Source organism: Echinops telfairi, unplaced genomic scaffold, assembly GCF_000313985.2.
Source record: "Echinops telfairi isolate 266 unplaced genomic scaffold, ASM31398v2 ScPeMD7_7457;HRSCAF=8495, whole genome shotgun sequence".
Taxonomy (NCBI): domain Eukaryota; kingdom Metazoa; phylum Chordata; class Mammalia; order Afrosoricida; family Tenrecidae; genus Echinops; species Echinops telfairi.
This window is the reverse complement of record NW_022111357.1, coordinates 610,742-632,453: the sequence shown is the minus strand read 5'-3', so window position 1 is coordinate 632,453 and position 21,712 is coordinate 610,742. Positions and strand designations below refer to the sequence as shown.

Here is a 21,712-nt window from a genome sequence, read left to right as displayed (position 1 = left end):
AAAAAGATACTTTTATTGGGGGTTCTTATATATCTTATCACAATCCATACATTCAGCCAGTGTGTCAAGCATATTTGCACACATGCCGCCATCATCATTTTCAGAGCATTCTCTTCCCACTTGAGCCCATGATATCAGCTCCCCATTTCTTACCCCTCCCTCACCCACCCATCTTCCCTCATGAGCCCTTTATAAGTTACAGATTATTTTTCCCTATCTTTTATCAGATACTGGGCCTATTTTGTGGGGTTATGCAGCAGCTGACACTGCGGACACAGAGATTGTAAAAATCTTTACTGAAAATAACGCCCTGCCTCAGGAGGGTAAGGGACAGGTGGGGGGAGAAAGAGGGAACCAATCACAATGACCTGTCTATAACCCCCTCCCAGGGGGATGGACAACAGACAAGGGAGTGGGGGAGACACAAGACAGTGCAAGACATGAAAAAATAATAATTTGTAAATTATCAAGGGTTCATGAGGGAGGGAGGGGGAAAAATGAGGAGCTGACACCAAGGGCTCAAGTGGAAAGAAAATGCTTTGAAAATGATGATGGCAACACATGTCCAACTGTACTTGAGATGATGTATGTATGTATGGATTGTGATGAGTTATACGAGCCCCAATAAAATGATTTTTTTTAAAATAACACACTGCCTTTGAATTGATGCTGACTCATAGTGACCCTATAGGGTAAGGTAGAACTGCCTCTATGAGTTTCCGAGAGTGTAGCTCATTACAGGAGTAGAAAGCCCCATCTTTTGCTCATGATGCAGCTGATGGTTTCAAACTGCTGAGTTTGTAGTTAGCAGTCTGACAGGTAACTACTATGCCGCCCTGGCTCCTTAATCTTTGTTTAGGAACTTAACATTGTGCTCTTTGAGGATGAGATTGAAAGTATGAAAAGTAACACACCCTGGCTAATTTATTAATTTTCATTAAGTTACTCTTTCCTTTTAAAAACAATTTTGCAACATCCAGGAAAGAGATGGAAAAGCTATTAAATAAAGAAAAAACCAAGGGAGATGGAGTATAATAGTTATTTTTTTGAAGGACAAAGAGTCCCATGTGTCATACAGCCTCCTAACTTTTCACTGAATTTTGGCACATTTCTGTGTTTTCATGAATTAGTGAAGGAAGCTTACATTGTTGTCACTAATTTCTTAACCAATATTAATGGAATACCTGTGGTGTGCCAAGCCCTGTGTTCAGGCAAAAACAGCAATCAACAAGACAAATGTAGGCTTCATGAAAAAAGCAAAACCAAAAAACACACTTGTATTTTGAACTTTACATTTTCCAAAATGTTGTGATGTACATGGAAGTACAGAATTTCTTCTGCAATGAGCGATAGATACAGTGATAATTTAAGAACCTCTTTCTGTGTGCAAGGCTCTTGACCCACTAGTGGCTATAGAATACTCTACTTTTTACTGCTTGTATGTGTTGTGTTGTGTTGTGGTCTTTTCTCCTATAATCAAATTATAGTTTCTAGTACCTACTGCTATCCATGTGTACTGCATCTTCTTAATTGCCACACGGGCATATTTAAACAGCAAACTTTTAAGAAGGCTTATGCATGGTAAATACTTAGACAAAGAACTGCAAAAGCTTCTTTTGTGAATGACTTTTGTATTGCTCTATGCATTTGTGGCTTCTGGTGACCTTTGGGAGCATAATTTCTGCTATTAAACCGTATTCAAGGTGAAGTTTTTGGAGAGCTGAATTCTACATATTACTTTCCCTGTATTCTTGAAACAAGTTGCAACCAATATTATATGTATTTTATAAGACTAAAACCTCACTTCCTACTGCTGCTGAGTAGTTCCTGTGCTTTAGGCCCTCTATTGTAAATGTGCTTTATCTATTAATCAGGGAGACCTTGTGGCATAGTGGTTACATGTTTGGATTGCGATCTTCAAGGTCAGCTGTTCAAATCCACAAGCCACTCCTCAGGAGAAAGATGAGGCTTTCTATTCCCATAAAGAGTTAAGGTCTGGGAAACTCACAGGGGTAGTTCAAACCCTTGTCCTGTAGGGTCGCTATGAATCAGCATAGACTCGATAGCAGTGAGTTTTATATATTAAATAGTCCAACGAGGCAGGGCTATTTTGCTGCCACTTTATAGGGAGGAAGCAGGCTTTAGAAAGGTCAGTTTGCCCGGAATGACACATTGATGGGACCCCGGTCTTTCTCCTCCAGAGTGTGACCTTTCTACTGCTACGTAACGTGCTTCTTTTTACTGAGAAGTGCAAGAAAGCAGACACGTGCTTCCCATCAAGCTGACTTCCTGGTACTGTGGAAGGTTAATTCCCCAAGCCCTACCAGGGTGGCCCAGGTGATCTTGGTGAATTTATTCACGATCTGGCCCTCAGATTTGCAGGCTCCACGCTTGCTGTATTAGCCCACCCAGAATACATCTGTGTCTCAAGGATAAGCTCCCGTTAACCAAACTGGGTAAAATCAGAATGTCAACTAGTTATTCTTTTGTAATAATTAGTTACAAATGTTACATTAAAATGTTTATATGAATAGTGCCTTTCTCTCTCTCTGTCTCTCTCCTCTAGAGAACTAAGAAGCACAAACTGGAATCAGAAGGATGTTTAGTGAGTAGGATACCAGAACACGTGGACTTAGTTTGATGCGTCACGTTAGTACCGCCAGATTGTTATATCCCCATTCACCAAGAAAGCCAGTCGTAGCCTGGAACTCTATTTCCCCAAAAGTATTAGTCTTGCCATTGGGACCAGTATATGAATTTAATGCATGTTTAACAATTGCTATTATAATTCCTAACACGGAAGAGGCCTTAGGCATCATCTGGTTTTATGCTTTTAATTTGCAAATGAGTAAAGTGAGACTCAGAAAAAGTAATTTGCTTAATCAACTTGCTGATGGATCCAAAAGGAACCTCTGAGTAGTTAACTTCGTGCTCTTTCCTGGTTCCTTATCAAACATTCTACCAGGGGAGTGATTTACCTGCTTGGGGGCAAAGGATTTTACCTTGACCCCTAGACTGGCTGGCTGATAGTTTCTGTGAGCAATAATTTACAATTCTTTTTTGGCAAAGTGACTTGACCTACAATGTAGGCAGGACAAACTACTGTTCTGGCTTAACCTTTTTCCCACGGGCACAAGCACGATGCTGTTTCTGTATAGCTCTGCTTTGATATGGTAACTAGCTGTATAGGACGCTGATTAAGAATTAATTGTTAAACACTGCTGCATGGGGTTAAATAATCGGGAGTGGTGGATCAAGGTGTTCTAGGCTTCGGGAAAACTCCTCTCTTCAGCTAAAAGAGGAAAGTAGCTCAGGGGAAGTAAGTGGCAGAACCATTAGTAGGTAATGTAATTGAGCGGCCTGTAGCTGTGCTAAGTGACTGTATGTGTTATTTTAGGCCCTTTTCACTCTACCCAGCAGATATTATTGTCCCTATGTTGAAATGAGGAAATGGAAATGGAAAGCAACAAAGTCACTTTTCCAAGATCATCCAATGAGCAAGTGGAGAATCAGACTTGCAGCCCCTACTTCCAAAGCTAAAGCTCTTAATCATTATAGTATAATTCCATTAAATAATTTTCTATAGGGATCTTTGATCCAAGAAAATTGGGTTGACATTGCCTTTCTGATTAAGCCAGGATAGGAATTGAAGCGATATTAGGACTTGGGGAGTTCTCTGTTGCTTCAGGAACAAAAGTTAAATAGAACTAGAATAATAAAGGAATAGTCACAGAGAGTTACAGAGTCATGGATAAGAAGCACACTTGATCAGGACTATGGAAATTCTAAGACTCTTCTCTATTTCACTGGAAAGAGTTGACTTCTTTATCTACCCCACACAGTGTGTGCCTTTTTGTAGAAAATCTAAAATGCTCATTGAGTTAGTTAGTTTCTTGTGCCAACCTGGCCGATAAACACATGTTGGATTAATTGAAGGGCAGAGGGATAAATGGTTCAGTGAGCCTCGTCTTTCCAGTTCTCGGGTCTCTTGCTTTGTGATGGTCAGACCAGGGTGCGGCTCACTTAGCAGTTCCCAGCTTCAGCTTGCAAGGCTGACTTCCTGCAAGACATCCCCAAGGAGAAGCCACATGTACCTACCCTGATGCAGCCCTGGGTGCTGGAGCAGCTGTGTGGAGACCCCTGCCAGAGCTGAGATGCTTACACATTCACTGACTCAGCTTTCCTCCTGCAGTCGGCGTCATTGCGTCTGCTTTGTGAGATGGAGGAGGACTTTGTGGATTGGTGTTGGACATATGGGTTAATGGGTTAATGTTGGACTTGTGGGCTTGGGCAGCACTGGGTTGGGATGTTTTATTGATGCTCACTTAACCTTTATATAAAACTCTGTCTTATACATGAGTTTCTGTGGATTTGTTTCTCTAAAGTACCCAGACTAACACACTCATACTTTGGCTAAGGCCATTTCATTGCAGTAGAAAGACCTGATGTGAGAGTGTATTGTTGAGTAGTAACTAGAGAATAGTTAGGAAGTAAATGGAGAGTGATGGCGAAAGCTTAGAATAGAAACTTAAGTTCTCTTGCTGAATTACATAGACGTACACACACACACACACACACACACACACAAAAACCCCACAGAATAACTACTTATTTTTTGTGTTAGTCTGGGTTGACTAGAGAAACAAATTCATAGACCCTTTTGTGTGTGTGTAAGAGAGCAATTGTACATTAAGAAAAGCATCCTACCCCAGTCCACTTCAAGTCCATAAGTCTGATATTAGCCCATATGTTCTATACCAATCTGTAAATTCCTCTTCAGAATCATGCAACATATGCAATGACAATGCAGGAAAATCACAGGCCAGTGGGTGGAAAGTTTTGTAGATCCAGTGGAGGTGGAAGCATCTTCGTGCTGGCAGGGGTCTCCACATGACTCCTCCAGCTCCAGGCCTCTAGCTCCATCTGCATAGCTCCATGTGGCTTGTCAACAGGAATGTCTTGCAGGGAGTGAGTGTCCCACCTTTGGTGAGCTATTGATCTCCTTAGTGCCTCCAAATGAGGTCATCAAGATGCCACCTGATTCACAGGATGGATTCCACCCCTCCACAAGTTGACACCAGATTGTGTAACTATCACATTTATCCAGTGTGTCTTGGAGATCCCCATTTAAAACATGTTTTATTCTCAAACTGTCCATTCTTCTATTCCCCGTCATTGATGTGAAGACTTTTTAAACAGGTGATTGTCTATGATTCACTCCTTTTTTTTTTTTTTTGATTCACTCCTTTTGTTCACATAGTTTTCCTGACACTTTGACTCAAAGATAACAGGAATTAAATTACAGAAACATATTCCAACTAGCCGTAAACATAAAAGCATGATTTGTTCTGAGTAAACGAAAACAAACGAAAATGTACATGGAAGTAATCTCAGTCTGACAGTTCTGGTTTTGACAATTTGAATCCATATTTTACTTTCTTCAACTTTTCCATGTTTCTCTTTTAAAATGCATTTGCTCTAGTATTCATTGCCTAGAGAAAATTTTAAAGTACAGCAGCAAGAGGAACTTCACCAACTTCGCCAGAATTTGCACCGGGTCCAGAATCTGTGTAACTCAGCTGAAAAAGAGCTTCGATATGAACGAGGAAAGAACTTGGACTTAAAGCAACATAATAGCTTACTTCAGGAAGAAAACGCCAAGGTAATTCTACGGGACACATTCTTTAGTGAAGGGGCTGTATGTGGTGGTGGTGGTGGGAGTGTGAGACCTTGTCTAACTTCTGAGAGCATGGGAATCACCATCAGGATCAGCCCAAAGCTGACTCCAGTAAAGTAGAGGTCAGACATGCCTCCACTCTCCAACTGTTACCAAGTCTGACACCAGCCCTCCTGCCCACAACCCTCTCTGCTTCCCTGCCGAGTTCTTTCATTCATTGTAGTGGCCTCCCAGAACTCACAGATACATGGTTTATTAGGGAAGTAACAGGATATCAGGATGAACTTGGCAGTAACCTGAGCAGGATCACCATCAGTAAGCAGACAGGTAAGGTCGAGAAGGCTCTCACAGTGTGAGATAGGAAGCACACTGGACCAGGACTTCTTCAGAGCAGGACAGCGCCTATTCTCTCTCTCTTCCTCGTGGCTGTGTACACACTCTCTTAGGAGAGGCCTCCTCTTATCCCCTGCTTTGCTAGAAAAGGTGCTACAGCCCTTTTAGCTCTGCCGGGAAGTGCCCAGAGACCCACACTCCACCAGCAAGCCTCCCGCAAGAAAGGGAGCACGGGTCTCACTCCCTCCATGGGTCGGCATGTATACCAAACCTATACATCCAGAAGCCCACTGTACCAGCTCATGCCAGTCTCCTTGTTCTGCAGTCCCATCTCTCAACACTGTGTGATGTTTCCAGTGTTACGACTTTCTTAGGTTCCCGAGTCTAGGTAATTCTCAGTGTATATACCCTATTTGCCTCATAGGCACCAATCACCTTGTAAGTGGCTCTATTTATTTGCATAAGAACTAACATTTTCTGGCTTTTCTGACAGGAACTGGCTTCTTCCCTGAGCAAAAGTAGAATGTTTCTTCAAAGGATTAGGGTAACTGCAGTGAGGTCAGCGCAACAACTCCTCAGGGCCCAGGGGGAAAAACTCGTAAGCTATTGCTTTCTCTCCCTTTGGCAAAAAGCCACTAAATGGAACTCATTTCATCAGAGGTTATCAGTGATAAATGAATCAAAACTCTCTCCAGTGTTTTAGGAGAACTCATCCTTGAGGCATTCTGATTCTAAAGTTTCTTTGTGGAAAGGTTTCCAAGTTCAGGTGCAATTCCCTAAGTAATTATAAGAGAAGTCGAATCTCTTATGCCTTCTTGTATCAAATGCTGATGTACTTTATTCTTTCAGAAAATTTTTCAGTTAATTTTATTTTTTACATGACATTACCCATCATGCCCTCTTACTGATTTTTTAATAAAATGATTGTTTTCACTTTCATGAGATTGTTTATAATGGACCTTTCAAAGAACTAACTTTTAGCTTTGTAATCTATTGTGTTCTTTGTAGAGAAAAAATAAATAGATGTAGTTAATAAACTAGACAAGCAAGGATGACATAGGCCAGATCGGTAGCAATAACAGCACAAATGGGTGGGTATGTAATATACTGTGGAGGGAGAGCCAAATGACTAGAATTGGCTTGTGATGGAAAAGCAGGCTCAGTGATGACCCTGGCCTAAATGAAAGGCTGGGTGTTGGTATCATTTATTGAAAGCAATAAGGCATTAAAAAGAACCATTTCAGAAACATAGAATCGAGGACTTTTATTTTGGCAGTTGTTGACATAAAGATTGTATTATAAGGTGACCAGACGTCCTGCTTTTGGCGGGACAGTCCCGCTTTTTAACAATTTTTCCCGTGTCCCGCAGTGTTTTTAAAAAGTCCCGATTTTTTGGAAAGAATGCACGACAAGCTAGGGTGTACGGTTTTCAGCTGCTATGTGGCTATTTCGCCAGGATATGAGTTTTATCAATGGTGTCCCGCTTTTGTCCCGCTTTACCAATGTTAAAATCTGGTCACCTTAATTTAAAACGATGGGAATCATTCTAGGTTTGGAAAGAGCTTCCCTAAAGGCCTGAAATCATCTGATACTATTTAGAGATTGGATAGCATTAGCTGATTCTTCTAAAGGGACCAAGAAGGAGGAGCAGAAAGATGAACAAAAACCAGGAGAGCCTGGTATTGTGGACTCGTAGAGAGGAGAGCTATCTAGGATGGAGAAATGGATGCTACTGAAAGATCACTTGTCCATCCGATGTATATGGACAAGAGGAGGTCAGTCGTGCACTTAGCAAAAGCACTTTCATTGGAGTAAAGGGAATGAAAGCCAGTATAGACGCTTCAGAAACTTCCTAAATATTTCTTCCTGCTGACTGGGTAAACTTTGGCAAACTTCACTAATTCATGACAGCACCAGGGATGGAATCAGCCATGTGACATTGGTAGTTGCCAGCTTTTGAGAACTCTACTCCTTCCTCTGAAAACTGTGTTTTCTGGCTCATGTTGACATTCATCTCATGCATATTTTTGTCACCCTTATTTATTCTCCATCTTTAGCTAAAAATTGAGCTAAAGCAGGCCCAGCAGAAGTCACTAGACAGCACAAAGATGTGCTCCTCTCTCACGGCAGAGTGGAAGCACTGTCAGCAGAAAATCAAGGAACTGGAGCTGGAAATACTTGCACAGGCTCAGAGCATGCGGTCACAGGACAAGCTGCTGGCTCAGGAGAAGTCTAAAGTTGCTGATGCCGAGGAAAAGGTAATCGTGCTTGTATACGCTCCTGCATATCAAACAGAACATACTGGACATCACCACTGGAATCCTGTTTCCCCAGGATTCACGAGCAAAGATCGGATTCTAGGCTCGTTCCTTACTCTCCCCGTGCTTCCCTCTCTTTTGACCTAACTTCCTCATGCAATTCTAGTAAATCTTAATAAGTTTTTGTTTCTTTGATTGTTTTGTTTTTTAATACTTTAGGAACCTAGAAATACAATACATTAAAGCATTAGTATGAACTGGCTAGTACCATATCACTTCTGTTTTACACTTTCACATTTCAAAGGGCTTGTCCTTGTCTCAGGAGCCCTGGTGGTGTAGTAGTTACTTGTTGGGCTGTAATGCACGAAGTTGGCGGTTCAAAACCACTAGCCACTCCTCAGGATAAAGATAGGACTTTGCTCCCAGAAACAGTTAAGTCTTGGAAACTCACAGGGACAGTTCTACCCAGCCCTTTAGGGTCACTATGAGTAGACATTGACTTTATGGCAGTGAGATTTTTCTTTTTAAAAAATATTATTTTATTCTTGTCTCATTGGATGGGAGATTTTTAGATTTGTGTTGTGAAATAAATCATTTTGCAATATTGTCTCTGCATTTCAGTTAGATAACACCAGGTGGCAGTCGTCGAATGCAACAGTTACAGAATGGTATCGCACCTTTGCATCAAATCTTACAGAAACATAAATCGCATCACAAAGCATCAAAAAGTAGACAGCAGCAACTTGAATGATATCTTAAGCCTAATGTTGAGTCAAAAAAGAGCTCATAGGATGAGATTCCATAGATTTGAAGTTAAAGAACTGATAAATTAAGCTGTGAGTTTAGGACAGTGATTACCTTGAATTGGAGTGTTGATTTGAAGGTAACCATCAAAGTCCTGTTAGACATAGTCTCCATCTTAGTCACACAAGGGCAAATAAAAAAATTGTTACAAAATGATAGAAACCTTTATTAAAAATATCAAAATGCAAAGCTATTGTTTCTCAGTATATCCTCTATCTAGGACTGTACGTTTCTGAAAGCAGTGTTTCCATGTCCCTAATTCCTGGGGGTGCTGTCAAGTAAGTGTTTGCCTAATAACTGGAAGGTCAGCAGTTCAGACCCACCATCCCCTTCTCAGGAGAAATGTAAAGCTGTCTGTCCCCGTAACAATTTACGGCCTCAGGAACCACCCTGCGTTGTTGTTGTTAGGTGCCATCACGTCAGTTCAGACTTCTAGAGGCCCCACGTACAGCAGAGCAGAATGAAGCACTGCCCAGACCTGCACTACCCCCAGCTGCTGCTATGTTGCGACCCGATGTTGAAGCCACTGGCTCAGTCTAGCTCATGGAAGGTCTTCCCCTTGTCTACTGTCCTTAGACTTGACCAAGTGTGATATCGTTTTCCAGGGACTGGCCTCTCCTGATAACATGTCCAAAGTACATGAGACCAAGCCTTTCCATCCTCACTTCTTTTTTTTAAATGATTTTATTGGGAACTCTTACAGATATCATAACATTCCATAGGTCAATCACATCAAGCAGTATAGTATTGTACCACAATCAATTTCAAAACATTTTCTTTCTTCTTGAACTCCTGACATCAGCAACCCTCTATCCCCTCCCTCCCTCACTGTACCTACCCCCAGAAACCCTTATCTATCTATCTATCTATCTATCTATCTATCTATCTATCTATCTATCTATCTATCTTGCCATGTCTTACACCATCCAATATGTCCATTCACATACAATTCTGTTATTCACCTTGAGTGGGGTTATGCAGTCATCAATGCTATGGATGGACAACCCTGCCCGTCTCTCTTCCCATACACTCAGGGAATCATTACTCCTGGTACTGTTTCTGAAAAGTAATCTATCTTGGCTTTCCTGTATTGAACGATCTTAATTTTACAAATGAACAAACACAAGTCTAGCATAATTGAGGTAAAACAAATAAAAACCATATTAGTAAGAGGAGGAAATGTTAAAGAACTAGAAGATAGTTATGTGGTTCACCCTGGATTTATCATCCCTTCCATGTGACCCTTCTGAGAGGGACTGTCCAATTATCTTACAGGTGGGTCTTGGGTCTCCACTACACCCACACTCCTTCTCATCAATTTGGTTGCTTGTTTTTGAACTTCTGATACCTATGCCTGCCAACACCTCATGATCACACAGGCTGATGTGCTTCTTCCATGTGGGTTTTGTTGCATCCCTGGTAGATGGCCGGTTGTTTAACTACAAGCTTTTCAGACCCCAGATGATATATCTTTTAATCTTTTAACTTACTCTCCCAAGGTCCATGGGGTTTCTCTCTCTGTTGCTACTTCAAAGATGGCTCATCCTTATAGCCAGGGCAGGGTTGGTAACAAAAATGGAACAATCCTCTCAGTGTTATCCACACCCTTTTTGCACAGGCCCACCCAATCATTTGGTGGGATTTACTGAGACTTGGATAGAAGGACGATATTAAGAAATTTCTCTCCATCACAAAGCTGTGCTGAACATTTAAAGCTTTAGCCAAGCAGTGATTGAATCTTTTAATTGTTAGACAGTTTCTTTAGGGGGATTAATTTGTATCACTTTTTTTGTAATAAGAAAAGATAGGAATCCATGAAAATGTCCATCAATAGGAGGATAGTTATATAAATAATGATATATTCTTACAGTGGTATAGTATGCCATTGTAAAAAATGACAACTGTACATGTAATATGGAAAAATCACCATGATGCATTATTTGCACATAAAAGTAAGGCACCTAAGTGTAGATATGATACTAATATTTCTGGTGTGCTTTTTTTAAAAGGGTAGAATTAATATTTTATTGTCATTTATACTCAGATGGTAGCTGGGTATATAGTCTTCATACTTGATTTTTCTTCCTTTTTAGATACAAAAAGGTTTACACAGCTGATGGCTGGTTACATTTTCAGGAAGCATAATTAACTTAAGTTGTTAATGGTAGCTTCAAGTGTTTCCTTATTAGCACAAGAAAATTCACCCGCCTTTTGTCCCTTTTTATAAAAGTGAAATCTTGGCATGCATTTCACTTCACACTCTGAAGCAACATCCTGGCAGTGATCCGCATCAACTTCCCGGAAGACCACATTGCCATACTTTTCACAGAGGGAATGATAGAAAGGCTTGATCATTTTGCAAGGCCCACACCATGTGGCTGAGAAGTCAGCCACTACAAGCTTCTCTCCAGCACTCTTCAGGGCTGCCTGAAAATCTTTCTTGCTATCAATCTGCTTCACCATTTTGACCGTTGGGCTTTGATGAGTGACCAGGGTAACAAGAGGAACGGAACAGGGCACCGGATCAAGCTTGGACTATTTCTGGTGTTTTTAAATATATATATGGGGAAGAACGATACAGTCATATTTGCTTACATCAAAATAAAACTCATTGTCATTGAGTTGATGCCAATTCATAGCAACCCTGTAGGATAGTATAGAACTGCCCCATAGGGTTTCCTAGGCTGAGATCTTACAGAAGCAAACTCACATTGTGTTAGACAGGGTTCTCTAGAGAAACAAAACCAGAATGCTAATAATTTTATATATATTTATACAGATAGATAGATGTATAACATACGAAATAAACAGTTAATTAAGTTATAAAGCAGTACAAATGACTCAGTGCAACTCAGTCCCATGAGACAGTTGTGAGACACTGGCAGTCCTTCAAGTCTTGAGGGCCACCGGGTAGTCCTCTGTAGAGCAATTGAGGCTATCTGGGCACAGGCAGCAAACAGAAAGGCAGGTCACCAACAGTCAGCCAGATGACAGGGTCCGACAGTTCCCCCCCTGCCCCCCAGCTCAAGAGATGTAAATTTCAATGGTGTGGTGAAGCAGGTCTTGAAGGAACCTCAAATTACAGTGACACAGTCCACGGGTTAGATGTCCCACAGGTAGTGCAGCTTGCAAATTGAGGCAAAGAACAAGCAAGGCAGCCGCACACTGATCCTATGATCAAAGAGCAAGAGACAAAAAAGACGAGGCACCCCGAGCCATTTATCTCTCTGTCCTTTAATTAATCCCACATGTATTTATCGGCCAGGTTGGCACAATAAACTAACAACCTCTCACGTCTTCCTTCCAAGGATTAAGAAGCAGTTGGTGTGCTTGAGCTAAGCACTTTAACTTGTTCTGTTGTTAGGTGCCATCGAGTCAGTTCTGACTCGTAGGGACTCTGTACAACACAACAAAACCCTACCCAGGAGTGCGCCATCCTCACGATTTGTTGTAGCCCATTTTAACTTACTGATAGATGTGTATCTCTAGAAGGCATAAAAAGAACCAATAGTAGTGGTTGCCTGTTTGGTGGGAGATAACTAGAAGAGCCCTGGTCATGTAGTGGGTTATGAGTTAGGCTACTAAACTCAAGGTCAGTAGTTCAAAACCACCAGGGAGAAAAATAACACTTTCTATTTCCATTACGGGAAATGCACAGGGGCCAGTGTATCCTCTCCCAAGGGTTACTATGAGTCAGAATTAGCTCAATGGCAGTGAGTTTTTTAGAGTTTTAGAAGTAGAAGATGAAAGTGCAGGGAGGGGAAGAAGTCCTTCCTCCTAAGGCTACTTTTGCACACACATTTTGAACTCTATTGATGTATTACCATTTTTACGCGTGTATAAGCCAAAAATTTCATCACATTTTTATGCTGAAAAAGCTCCCCTCGGCTTATACTACTTGAGTGAGGGTCCCACTTACCTGTGCTCCGGTGCAGTGTCTCTCCCGCTCATCTACAGGCGCCTGCAGCCTCTGTGGGTGGTCCGATGACTGCTGGTATCACCGCTCTTCTTTTCTCCTGCACACTCGCAGCCTCGGTGTTGTCCGAGCTGTACTTGGCAAGAACCTGCCCGCTTCTGTGTGCTGGTACCTGGGGCAAACCACATCCTTGTCAAATGAATGTCAGATGCAGCCGCTCTTCTCCAGGGCTGTGACCAATGACATAGCCTTTACAGTCTTACCCATGCTTGGTCACGCCCCCTCACTTCACCCAAGCATTGCTGAATACAAGTGCCAGTATAGCTCTGGTCTTGGATATACAGTATGCTTACTTACAGTACTTAATCTGCTATATTTTATTTTCTTATTAACCCCTATCTGGACCCAGTGTTAACTATGCTTGCAGAGAGCAGCCTGTGTTAGGGCACATAATGTACATGCTGTATTGTGTACGCACTGTGTGACTTCATGTGTTGCATTAGCACTTCCCATACATGTGTAGTAACATTACGCATGCAGTAACGCAGCACATGCAGTAACACAGCACATGGTAACACAGTGCATACACAATGCAGCGTGTATATTATGACCCTAATACACGCTGCTCTATGCAAACAGTCATGTCATCACATTCAGAAATATCATCAGTCTGCGTTAAGCCTCAAACTATACAAGCTGCATTGTGTACACCCAGTAAGGCAGTGTATGTAGTAATGCAGTGCATGCAGTAACACAGTGAGTGTAGTTATTGTTGATACCATGTTGTTTTTGTTGACCCTCTTTTCCACTTACAGAGCTAGTTTACTGTTTTTCTTTGAAATATTCAAAAACATTTAACCTACTGATGCCTCAATTAATGTAATTTTATTGGTATCTATTTTTATTTTGAAATTTACCAGTAGCTGCTGCATTTCCCACCTTAGGCTTTACCAGCAGCTGCTTCATTTCCCACCCTAGGCTTATACTCAAGTCAATAATTTTCCCAGTATTTTGTGGTAAAATTAGGTGCCTCGGCTTATATTCAGGTTGGCTGATACTTGAGTATATACGGTATGTATTGCAAAAATGAAATCATTTCCATTAAATTTAATCTAGTCAAGGGCTTTACTGAAATCCAATTTCTTTTTTTTTTTTTTTAGAGAAAAGTTTCAACAAGTTTCTATTAATAAAAAACATGAATATTTCTTTGAATCTTGTGATTTCAGTGGTATCTTCTTGCTCTTCAAAATGAGATCCAATTTCTATGCTAGTCCTGTCACTTTTGTTGTGCACGGGGTAGTTCTCTTAATTCAGGAAAAAGTAATACTCTTACTGTTTTTCTCACAAAATATCTTTACTCAAGATTTTGAATCTGAAGCAGAAATCAGAAAATGTTCAGAAGGTTGATGTCACAGACACATATATTTTGGAGAAGAAACAACGAGAGGGAGAAATCAAAGAAGCGCTGGACAATGAAGCAAAGGCCAAGCAGCAATGTCAGGAGGAACAGCAGAGGAGGTACTGGCAGCGGCCATCTTCATCCCCCTGAGTGGCCCGGGGTTTACTTCCCCAGCAGTGTGAACTGAAAGTGTGGCATTGTCCTCTGTCCCCACCGAGACACACTCAGTCACAGTTTCTCCCGTGTGTGCTTACTGTTGTGGACAATGCTGTGCACTTCTGATGCAGTGTGGTAGTTGCCCCTTGTCTCCTTTGTCTCTTGTATGTGAGTTGGAGCCTTGAGGGCAGAGTGCTTTCCCCTGTGCTGACACAGGACTGATACACCAGTAAAATGTTCTTGAGTGACAGGCCTTCCTGTGAAAAATTATATTCTAGGATTTGCTTTTCTCGCTCTCTCTTACAATTGGCACTAGATTCAGACTAGAATAAAATTTGCAGTTTTTAATTAATTGTCAGCTGGTTTTCTTCCAAGCAGTCCCAAGTACTTCAGAGAAGCTTAATCACCATCAGCCAGCTACTAATAGTGGCTGTGACTGCTGCCCTGTATTTTGATGATTACTAGGATTCTTATTCGTGGTTCCTGTAGGATTCCCTAAGCCTTATTTATTTATTTTTAAACTTTAGTAACTTATGGTTCTTATTTATATGGAGCTAAGACTGGTCGCATTTATTTTAAGAAAAATTGGGTTTTATTCTGTCATCTTTTGAATGCCTTCTGACCTGCAAGGCTCATCTTCTGTCACTGCCACTGACCACCTTCTGCTTCTATTCGTGATGTTTTCAGTATCTGACAATGTTTCCATGTTGTCCATAAGGTGGTCGTGGCTGATTCCTCTGCAGTGCACAGCCTATTCCTTCTTCACCGTCTCTTCTTAGTCTGCAAGCTCCTCTGAAGCCTGTTCAAATACCAGCAGGAGCGCAAGGCAAACAAAGTGTCATTAAGGGAAACAGTGCTATTTGTCTTGGGAGTTGTGCTTTTTTTCAGATCTATATGCAGTCGGTTTCCAGAAGATCCAGAGTCTTTGCAAACACTCTCCCGAGTCCTTCTTCCTGGCAGTGTTGTTAACAGGGAGCATCAGAACCTTTGCAGGGCCTCTCAGCTCTGGAACATTCTGACTCCCGCGTCAAAATGCTACCAGGATTTGCACAAATTTTATTAAATAACCACCGATCTATTTCTGTTATTGACTTAATATGAATCTTGCTTTTAACGGAAGCAAACTCTTCTATTCAGTACCTTAGCAGTGCCTTCGCAGCAATGTGAGCTCTTGCCTCCCAGGCTCCGTCATTGCCATCTTCTTCTGGGCTACTTGTCTCCCACATGCGTTGGCCTGAACTCCTCCAAAACAGCTCTCTTGAACTGTCTGTCTGATGACATCCCATCTGACGGGCGAGGTGGCTATGGTCCTTTGGGAAAGGAAGCATTTCCTCATCAAATGCAGCCTCGCAGCTGTGGTAGCATGTTTACATTAGTATCAACTGTGTTTTACAACTCATAACTCTAGTGAATCCAAATTAAAGGACTCCAGTTGTAAAGTAATTCGAAAAGTATAAAATAATAAGGGCTTTGGTGTAGTATTAAATAAAAAATTGGCGTTTGGTGGGTGGAGGGCCAGCCCCCACCCGCTGATACTACTATTACTACTACTCAGATTCAGTAATACTACTTCAGGGTTCAGTAATGCACAATTATACGGTTGAGATATATAAGTATTATATTAAAGTCATCGAGAGTATGAGAGATATTACAATAACAGTCAGACACGTTACATGGCAGCATTGCTCACCTCAGCCCAGCTTAGTGGTCCACGTGGAGAGAGGGGGAAGGGAAGGAGGGAAAGGGAACAAGGGAGAGGGGGAAGAGAGTCAGGGAGGTCAGAGTCCAAGTGGTCGAGAGCTCTATATTGCTGACCCATGCCTATATACCTTTTGGGGGCATGCCAGCCCACTAATTACAGGTAGAGACTACATCACAGGGAGGGGTTACACTATAGGGTACCCAGTAATGAGAGGGTGGTCTCTGGTTCTCCATAGAAACCATTATCAGTAGGGTGCAAACTCCGCCTACAGGAACCTGTCCATTGTCCCCAGAGGCAGGGAGCAGGCCCACCCCTGTGGTGGGATGAGACAGCAGTCTGGTAACTGATTGACTTCAGGGGAGGGAAAGCCTGTGCATCTGACCTCCCCCCACACTTTGGGATTTGAGTCCTATCTGTTCCAACTCCAACCAGTTGATTAACCCTGTCGGTGCCACAGCTGCCTCTTCTATGGAATAAGAAAAATGATTCCCTACTTACAAGGTTGTTTTGAGGAGAGAGAGAAAGACTTAAGAAAGCATGTGTCTCAGAGGAGGTCCACCACATTGGTCTCTTCACCTTACAGACACACATCTCACCCTGTCCCCCCTCCATACGCACACACCATGGGGTCGGCAGGTGGGAAATTCCTTGTGATAGTGAAAAAAACCTTCAGTCTAAGACTTCCCTTTGTCAAACTTTGTAGTTTGTTTCCTAACTTAATGTTCATTAATTGGCTTCAGGAAACTCCTAGAGGAGAATATAAATGAGCTCCAAAGACAAGTGATAGCCTTACAGGATAAAGATAGTCGCTTGGAAGTGACCAGTTCGCAGCAACAATTAAAAATTCAACAACAAGAGACCCTTCTGGAAAATGAAAAAAGAAAATCTGATGAGGTAAGAAGAGATGCTTCTCACTTTTCCTATTTCTATAGGCCTGAATACTAGCTAACAGTGGCTAGGAGCCCTGGTGGCATAGAGGTAACGAGTTGGGCTAACCGCAAGATTGACAGTTCAAAGCTACCAGCTACCACTCAGGAGAAAGCTAGGGCTTTCTACTTCCATGAACAGTGACAGTCTCAGAAGCTCACATGGGCAGTCAGCATGGACTGAATGGCAGTGAGTCTGGTTTGGGTCAGCATTTTACATATTAATCTCAGGGTCCAAGCAGTAAAACCAGATCCACTCTAGAGATGGCAAACAATAAAAGATTTAATAAGGAATAGAATACTTACAAAACTGTTAGAAGGGAGGAATGGGAATGAGTAGAAAACCAGAAGTAATGACTGCTGATTTTTAACAAATTCAGAAATGATAGGGAAATTACCTCCAGTAACCAGTCTGAGATTTATAGGAACTTATCAGAGCTCCTACAAATGTTTCTTCTGGTGTCTACTTGTTAACTACCCATCAGTGATAGAACAATGTCCTTCCCTTCTCCTTTGCTAATACTTGAATCCCTGGATAGTGTCAAAGGGGTTAGCATGTTTCTCTGATAGCTGAAAGGTTGGAAGTTTGAGTCCACCCAGAGGTGCCTTAAAGGAAAGCTGTTGGTGGTAGGTGGGTGGGTGGGTAGGTTCTATTCTGATAGACATGGAATCAGCACAAGAGGAACCTGACTTAACAACTAGAGTGGGCACTACTATGCTTTCCAAATTCTGTGCAAGTGTCTCTAATTTTCAGAAACGAAATTGGAGCCTGACTGCCAAGGGAGACTGGGAATTTACTTTTCTGATCTTCAGCATAGGAGAGAACTTTAAAAAGTTGGGATCATGTTGAGTACCACCATAGTCCACTTTGGATGCTCCATACACATCCAAATCCCAAGCTCAAGGTTTTATACCTCTTTAGCCTTCAAAGAAGAAGAGTGTTATGCTTCCAGATAATATGATCTAGTGTGACTTATGTAACTGAAGATACAGTTAATCTCTGAAAAGGGGAGCATTCAAAGTTACTTCAGTGTCTATAACCTTTTTGTTTTAAAGATAAAAATGAGCTTTATTGGTAAATTGGGGCCAAACTGGAAGAAACAATGAAAAAGTTGGGTGTACTTGTGGAGCACACCATCTTTCTGGCTCCCCGGAGAACAGTGGTACTAGCAGCTGTCATCTTTCGCAAGGACTCTGGGAACCAGGCCCATAGAGTATTATAAGAGACCCTGGCTCCTGTGGAGTCCGGGTGGCCTAACCCACCGGCCGCTCATCAGGTGGAATAATAGGTTGTCTATTCCTGTAAAGACGGACAGTCTTGGAAACCCTGTCTGTATAGGGTTCTTATGTGTCAGCATCAAGGTGGGTATGGAGGTTTTAAACTCTGTCCCACTCCACCAAATGTATGTCTCCTATTCAGGGGCTTGAGCTAGCACTTGGAGAGAGGAGAGCTTCGAGGTCTGCCTGGACTGTTCACAGAGACTTCTGCTGCTAGGACACCTGCTAAGGAGGCAGGCCTGATGCTGACTGCTGGCAAGTGCCTGTCCTACATCTTTTTGGCTGTACTAGTGCCCTGATGGTTGAACCCAGGAAGAGACCCCTCAATGGGTGCTACACGCAAAATCCACCTCTATTATTTCCTTTGTAAGCGCAGTCCTTTGGTGTTGAGCACACCTTCACTAATTTAATAAATAGTTATGGAATGCCTATTAGATGTTACTGTTCTATATGATATGGGTTTAGTGGTAAAGAAACCAGATAAAATCTTTGCCCTTAAGAAATTTTTCTTCTAGCAAGAAGAGACAGACAATAAGTCAATAAATCATTAAAATAATCAGTGATCAGATTATTAATAATCAAAAATACTCACTGCCAACAAGTCAATTCTGATTCATGGTGACTCTATATAACAGGGTAGAACTGCCCCTGTGGATTTCTGAGATTATAAATTTTTTAACAGTTTTATTGGCACTTAATCACATATCACACAATTCAATAGTTCAATCATATCAAGAAGAGTTGTCCAATCATTACCACAATCAATTTTAGAACATTTTCTTCTCCCCACCCCCAACCCCCGTGCTTAAATCACTTTTAAAATGAGTTGCGTAATCACCAGTTCTAGAGCGTGCTCCCTCCCCCTCCCACATACATTGTTTGTTCCCTGCCCCCTTATGACCCCTTTTGAGTGATGTTAACTCCTACTGTTTTAGTCTAAATCCAAATAGATATACTCTAAGTTAAAAACTTAATTGTAAAGTTCACCACCAATAATACAATAACATACATTTGGCCAATGGGGTCTCGGAGTGAGGAAACTACTCCCACTTCTACCTCTTGGTTCCTTTTCATCCTTTCTGACTCTGAGAGACATAGTAGCATATGTTAGTCGCTGGTTAAATCTTATACATCATCTTCTAGGACCATACCTTGGACCTCTAAGATGTTGTTAACTGGTCTACTGAGTCTTCAGTAGGTCATTCCACAGTTTTACCAGGTTAGGTTTTGGGGATAATGAGACAAATGTATATTATCCTTGTGTTAGCCTAAGTTCTCTAGGGTAACAAAACCAGTGAAATGTATCTATAGAGAGAGCTTTGTTTCCTGGAAGTGCTTCACTCAATTGTGGGGGCTGGCAAGTCCCAGATACAGCGTCAGTAGCAGAGTGGAGGCTTCTGGCTCACATGATAGCAGGGCTGACAGACCCAAAATCTGCCAGTGAGGCAGCAGGCTGCTGCTGGCTCAGGTCCCAAGAATCAGAGGACAGAGAATGGCAGGGCAACTCCAGGAGCAGCTGCCGAATTGAGAGATTGGAAGACTTTGCAAAGTTACCCAGAAATATTGGGTATAGGCCACACCTCCAAGAAAAGTCCCTTTTTGATTGAGTGGTTACTCACAAAATAAGAGGATAATTACCTAGTATCTGTCAAAGCACTGAGAATCATGGCTGAACCAAGTGGACACATCATCTTAAGCATCACTGTCATGTGTATGAGCCATTGTTTTACTTCTCTTGCTATAACATCATGAGGGGAAAAAAGGAATTTAGTGAGTTTACAGTTGGTGATTCATGCAAAGTAATCATGGACACAGAAAGCAAATCCTTATCTAATAGGAATATGTATGGAACTATGACAAATTATTCTCTCCCTGATGAAAGGGGTCCAGTATAATAAATAAACCTGCTACCAGGTGGAACTTGTCTGTCAATTTGTCATACCGTGGTGGCTTGTGTGTTGCTATGGTGCTGGAAGCTATGTCACTGGTATTTCAAATACCAGCAGGGTCACCCAAAGTGAGCTGGTTTCAACAGAGCTTCCAGACTAAGAACAGACTGTGAAGAACAGGCTGCCCACTTCTGAGAAAGTATCCACTGAAACCTTGTGGGCAGTTGAAACATTGTCAGATAGTAAAGGCCTGATGGATAGAAGCAGGACACCGTCAGAAAGAGTGCCAGAAGATGAGCCCTTCGTGTTAGAAATATGGCTGAGGAAGAGCTTCCTTCTCAAGTAAGGTCAACCAAAATGGCTTAGATGGTGTAAAGCCTGCAAGGGTAAAAGCCTTTGGGACCTTCATTTTGCTGCTGGGGCATACCTCAAAAAGAGAAGAGACAACTGCCCACATCAGTTAATAATCAGAACTTGGAACATACAAAGTATGGATCTAGAGAAGTTTTAAGTTGTCAAAAATTAACTAGAATTCATAAAGATTGATATTCTAGCCAGCAGTGATCCAAAATGGACTGGTGTTGGTCATTTCAAATCAGAAAATCATATGGTTAATTATGCTGGGGTAGCAAATTTAAGAGGAAGGTTGTCATGCTCACTGTCAGAAAGGACATCTCAAGATCTGTCCTGCAGTCCAGTGCTGTCTGTGATAGGTTAATATCTTTCTACATATAAGGAAATCCATTTAATATAACTGTTACTCAAATGTATGCATCAGCCACTAAAGCTTAAACCCAAAACCAAACTCACAGCCATTCAGTCAAAGCTGACTCACAGTGAGCCCTGTGGGTTTCTGAGACCGTAACTGTTTATGGGAGTCGAAAGCCCAATCATTTTCTCATGGAAATGCTGGTAGTTTTGAACTGCCGACCATGCAGATTGCAGCCCAACACCCAAGGGCTATACCACGGCTATACCACCAGGGCTCCCACTAAAGCGAGTGATGCAGAAATTGAAGAATGTTACCATCTTTAGTCTGAAATTTAACAAACATACAATCAACAAGCATTGCTAATTGTTGGCGATTAGAATGCAAAAATTGAACACAAAGAGGTAGGAATAGTAATTGGAAAATATGGTCTTGGTAATAGAAATGAAGCTAGAGTTTGCATGATAGAATTTTGCAAGACTAATGACTTGTTCATAAAAATCAGCTTTTTTTTCAGTGGATGAAAGGCGAGATCCGTTAGTGTAAGACATGAAAAAATAATAATTTATAAATTATCAAAGGTTCTGGGTGAAGGGAGATGTCGGACAGGGCAAGATATGACAAAATACCAATTTATAAACTATCAAGGGCTCATGAGGGAGGGG

At 41.7% G+C, this 21,712-nt stretch overlaps 2 protein-coding genes across 3 annotated transcripts in view; one reads left to right on the top strand and one right to left on the bottom strand.

Annotated features, from left to right (window-relative positions):
* Nucleotides 1-21,712, top strand: part of CCDC30 (coiled-coil domain containing 30) — a 129,453-nt gene that overhangs the window by 73,031 nt on the left and 34,710 nt on the right. For both annotated transcript variants that reach the window (XM_045298887.1, XM_045298886.1), the window contains 5 exons: nt 2,567-2,605; nt 5,483-5,662; nt 8,068-8,268; nt 14,352-14,506; nt 16,986-17,139. In XM_045298887.1, coding sequence (XP_045154822.1) covers nt 2,567-2,605; nt 5,483-5,662; nt 8,068-8,268; nt 14,352-14,506; nt 16,986-17,139 — 729 coding nt within the window. The remainder of the gene's footprint in view (nt 1-2,566; nt 2,606-5,482; nt 5,663-8,067; nt 8,269-14,351; nt 14,507-16,985; nt 17,140-21,712) is intronic.
* On the bottom strand, nt 11,218-11,535 carry LOC105978839 (thioredoxin-like). The gene has a single exon (XM_045298888.1). It carries the CDS (start codon nt 11,533-11,535, stop codon nt 11,218-11,220), a length of 318 nt encoding a protein of 105 aa, XP_045154823.1.

Coding starts and splice junctions, on each gene's coding strand:
- LOC105978839 (XM_045298888.1), bottom strand. CDS start 11,535: ATGGTGAAGCAGATTGATAGCAAGAAAGATTTTCAGGCAGCCCTGAAG.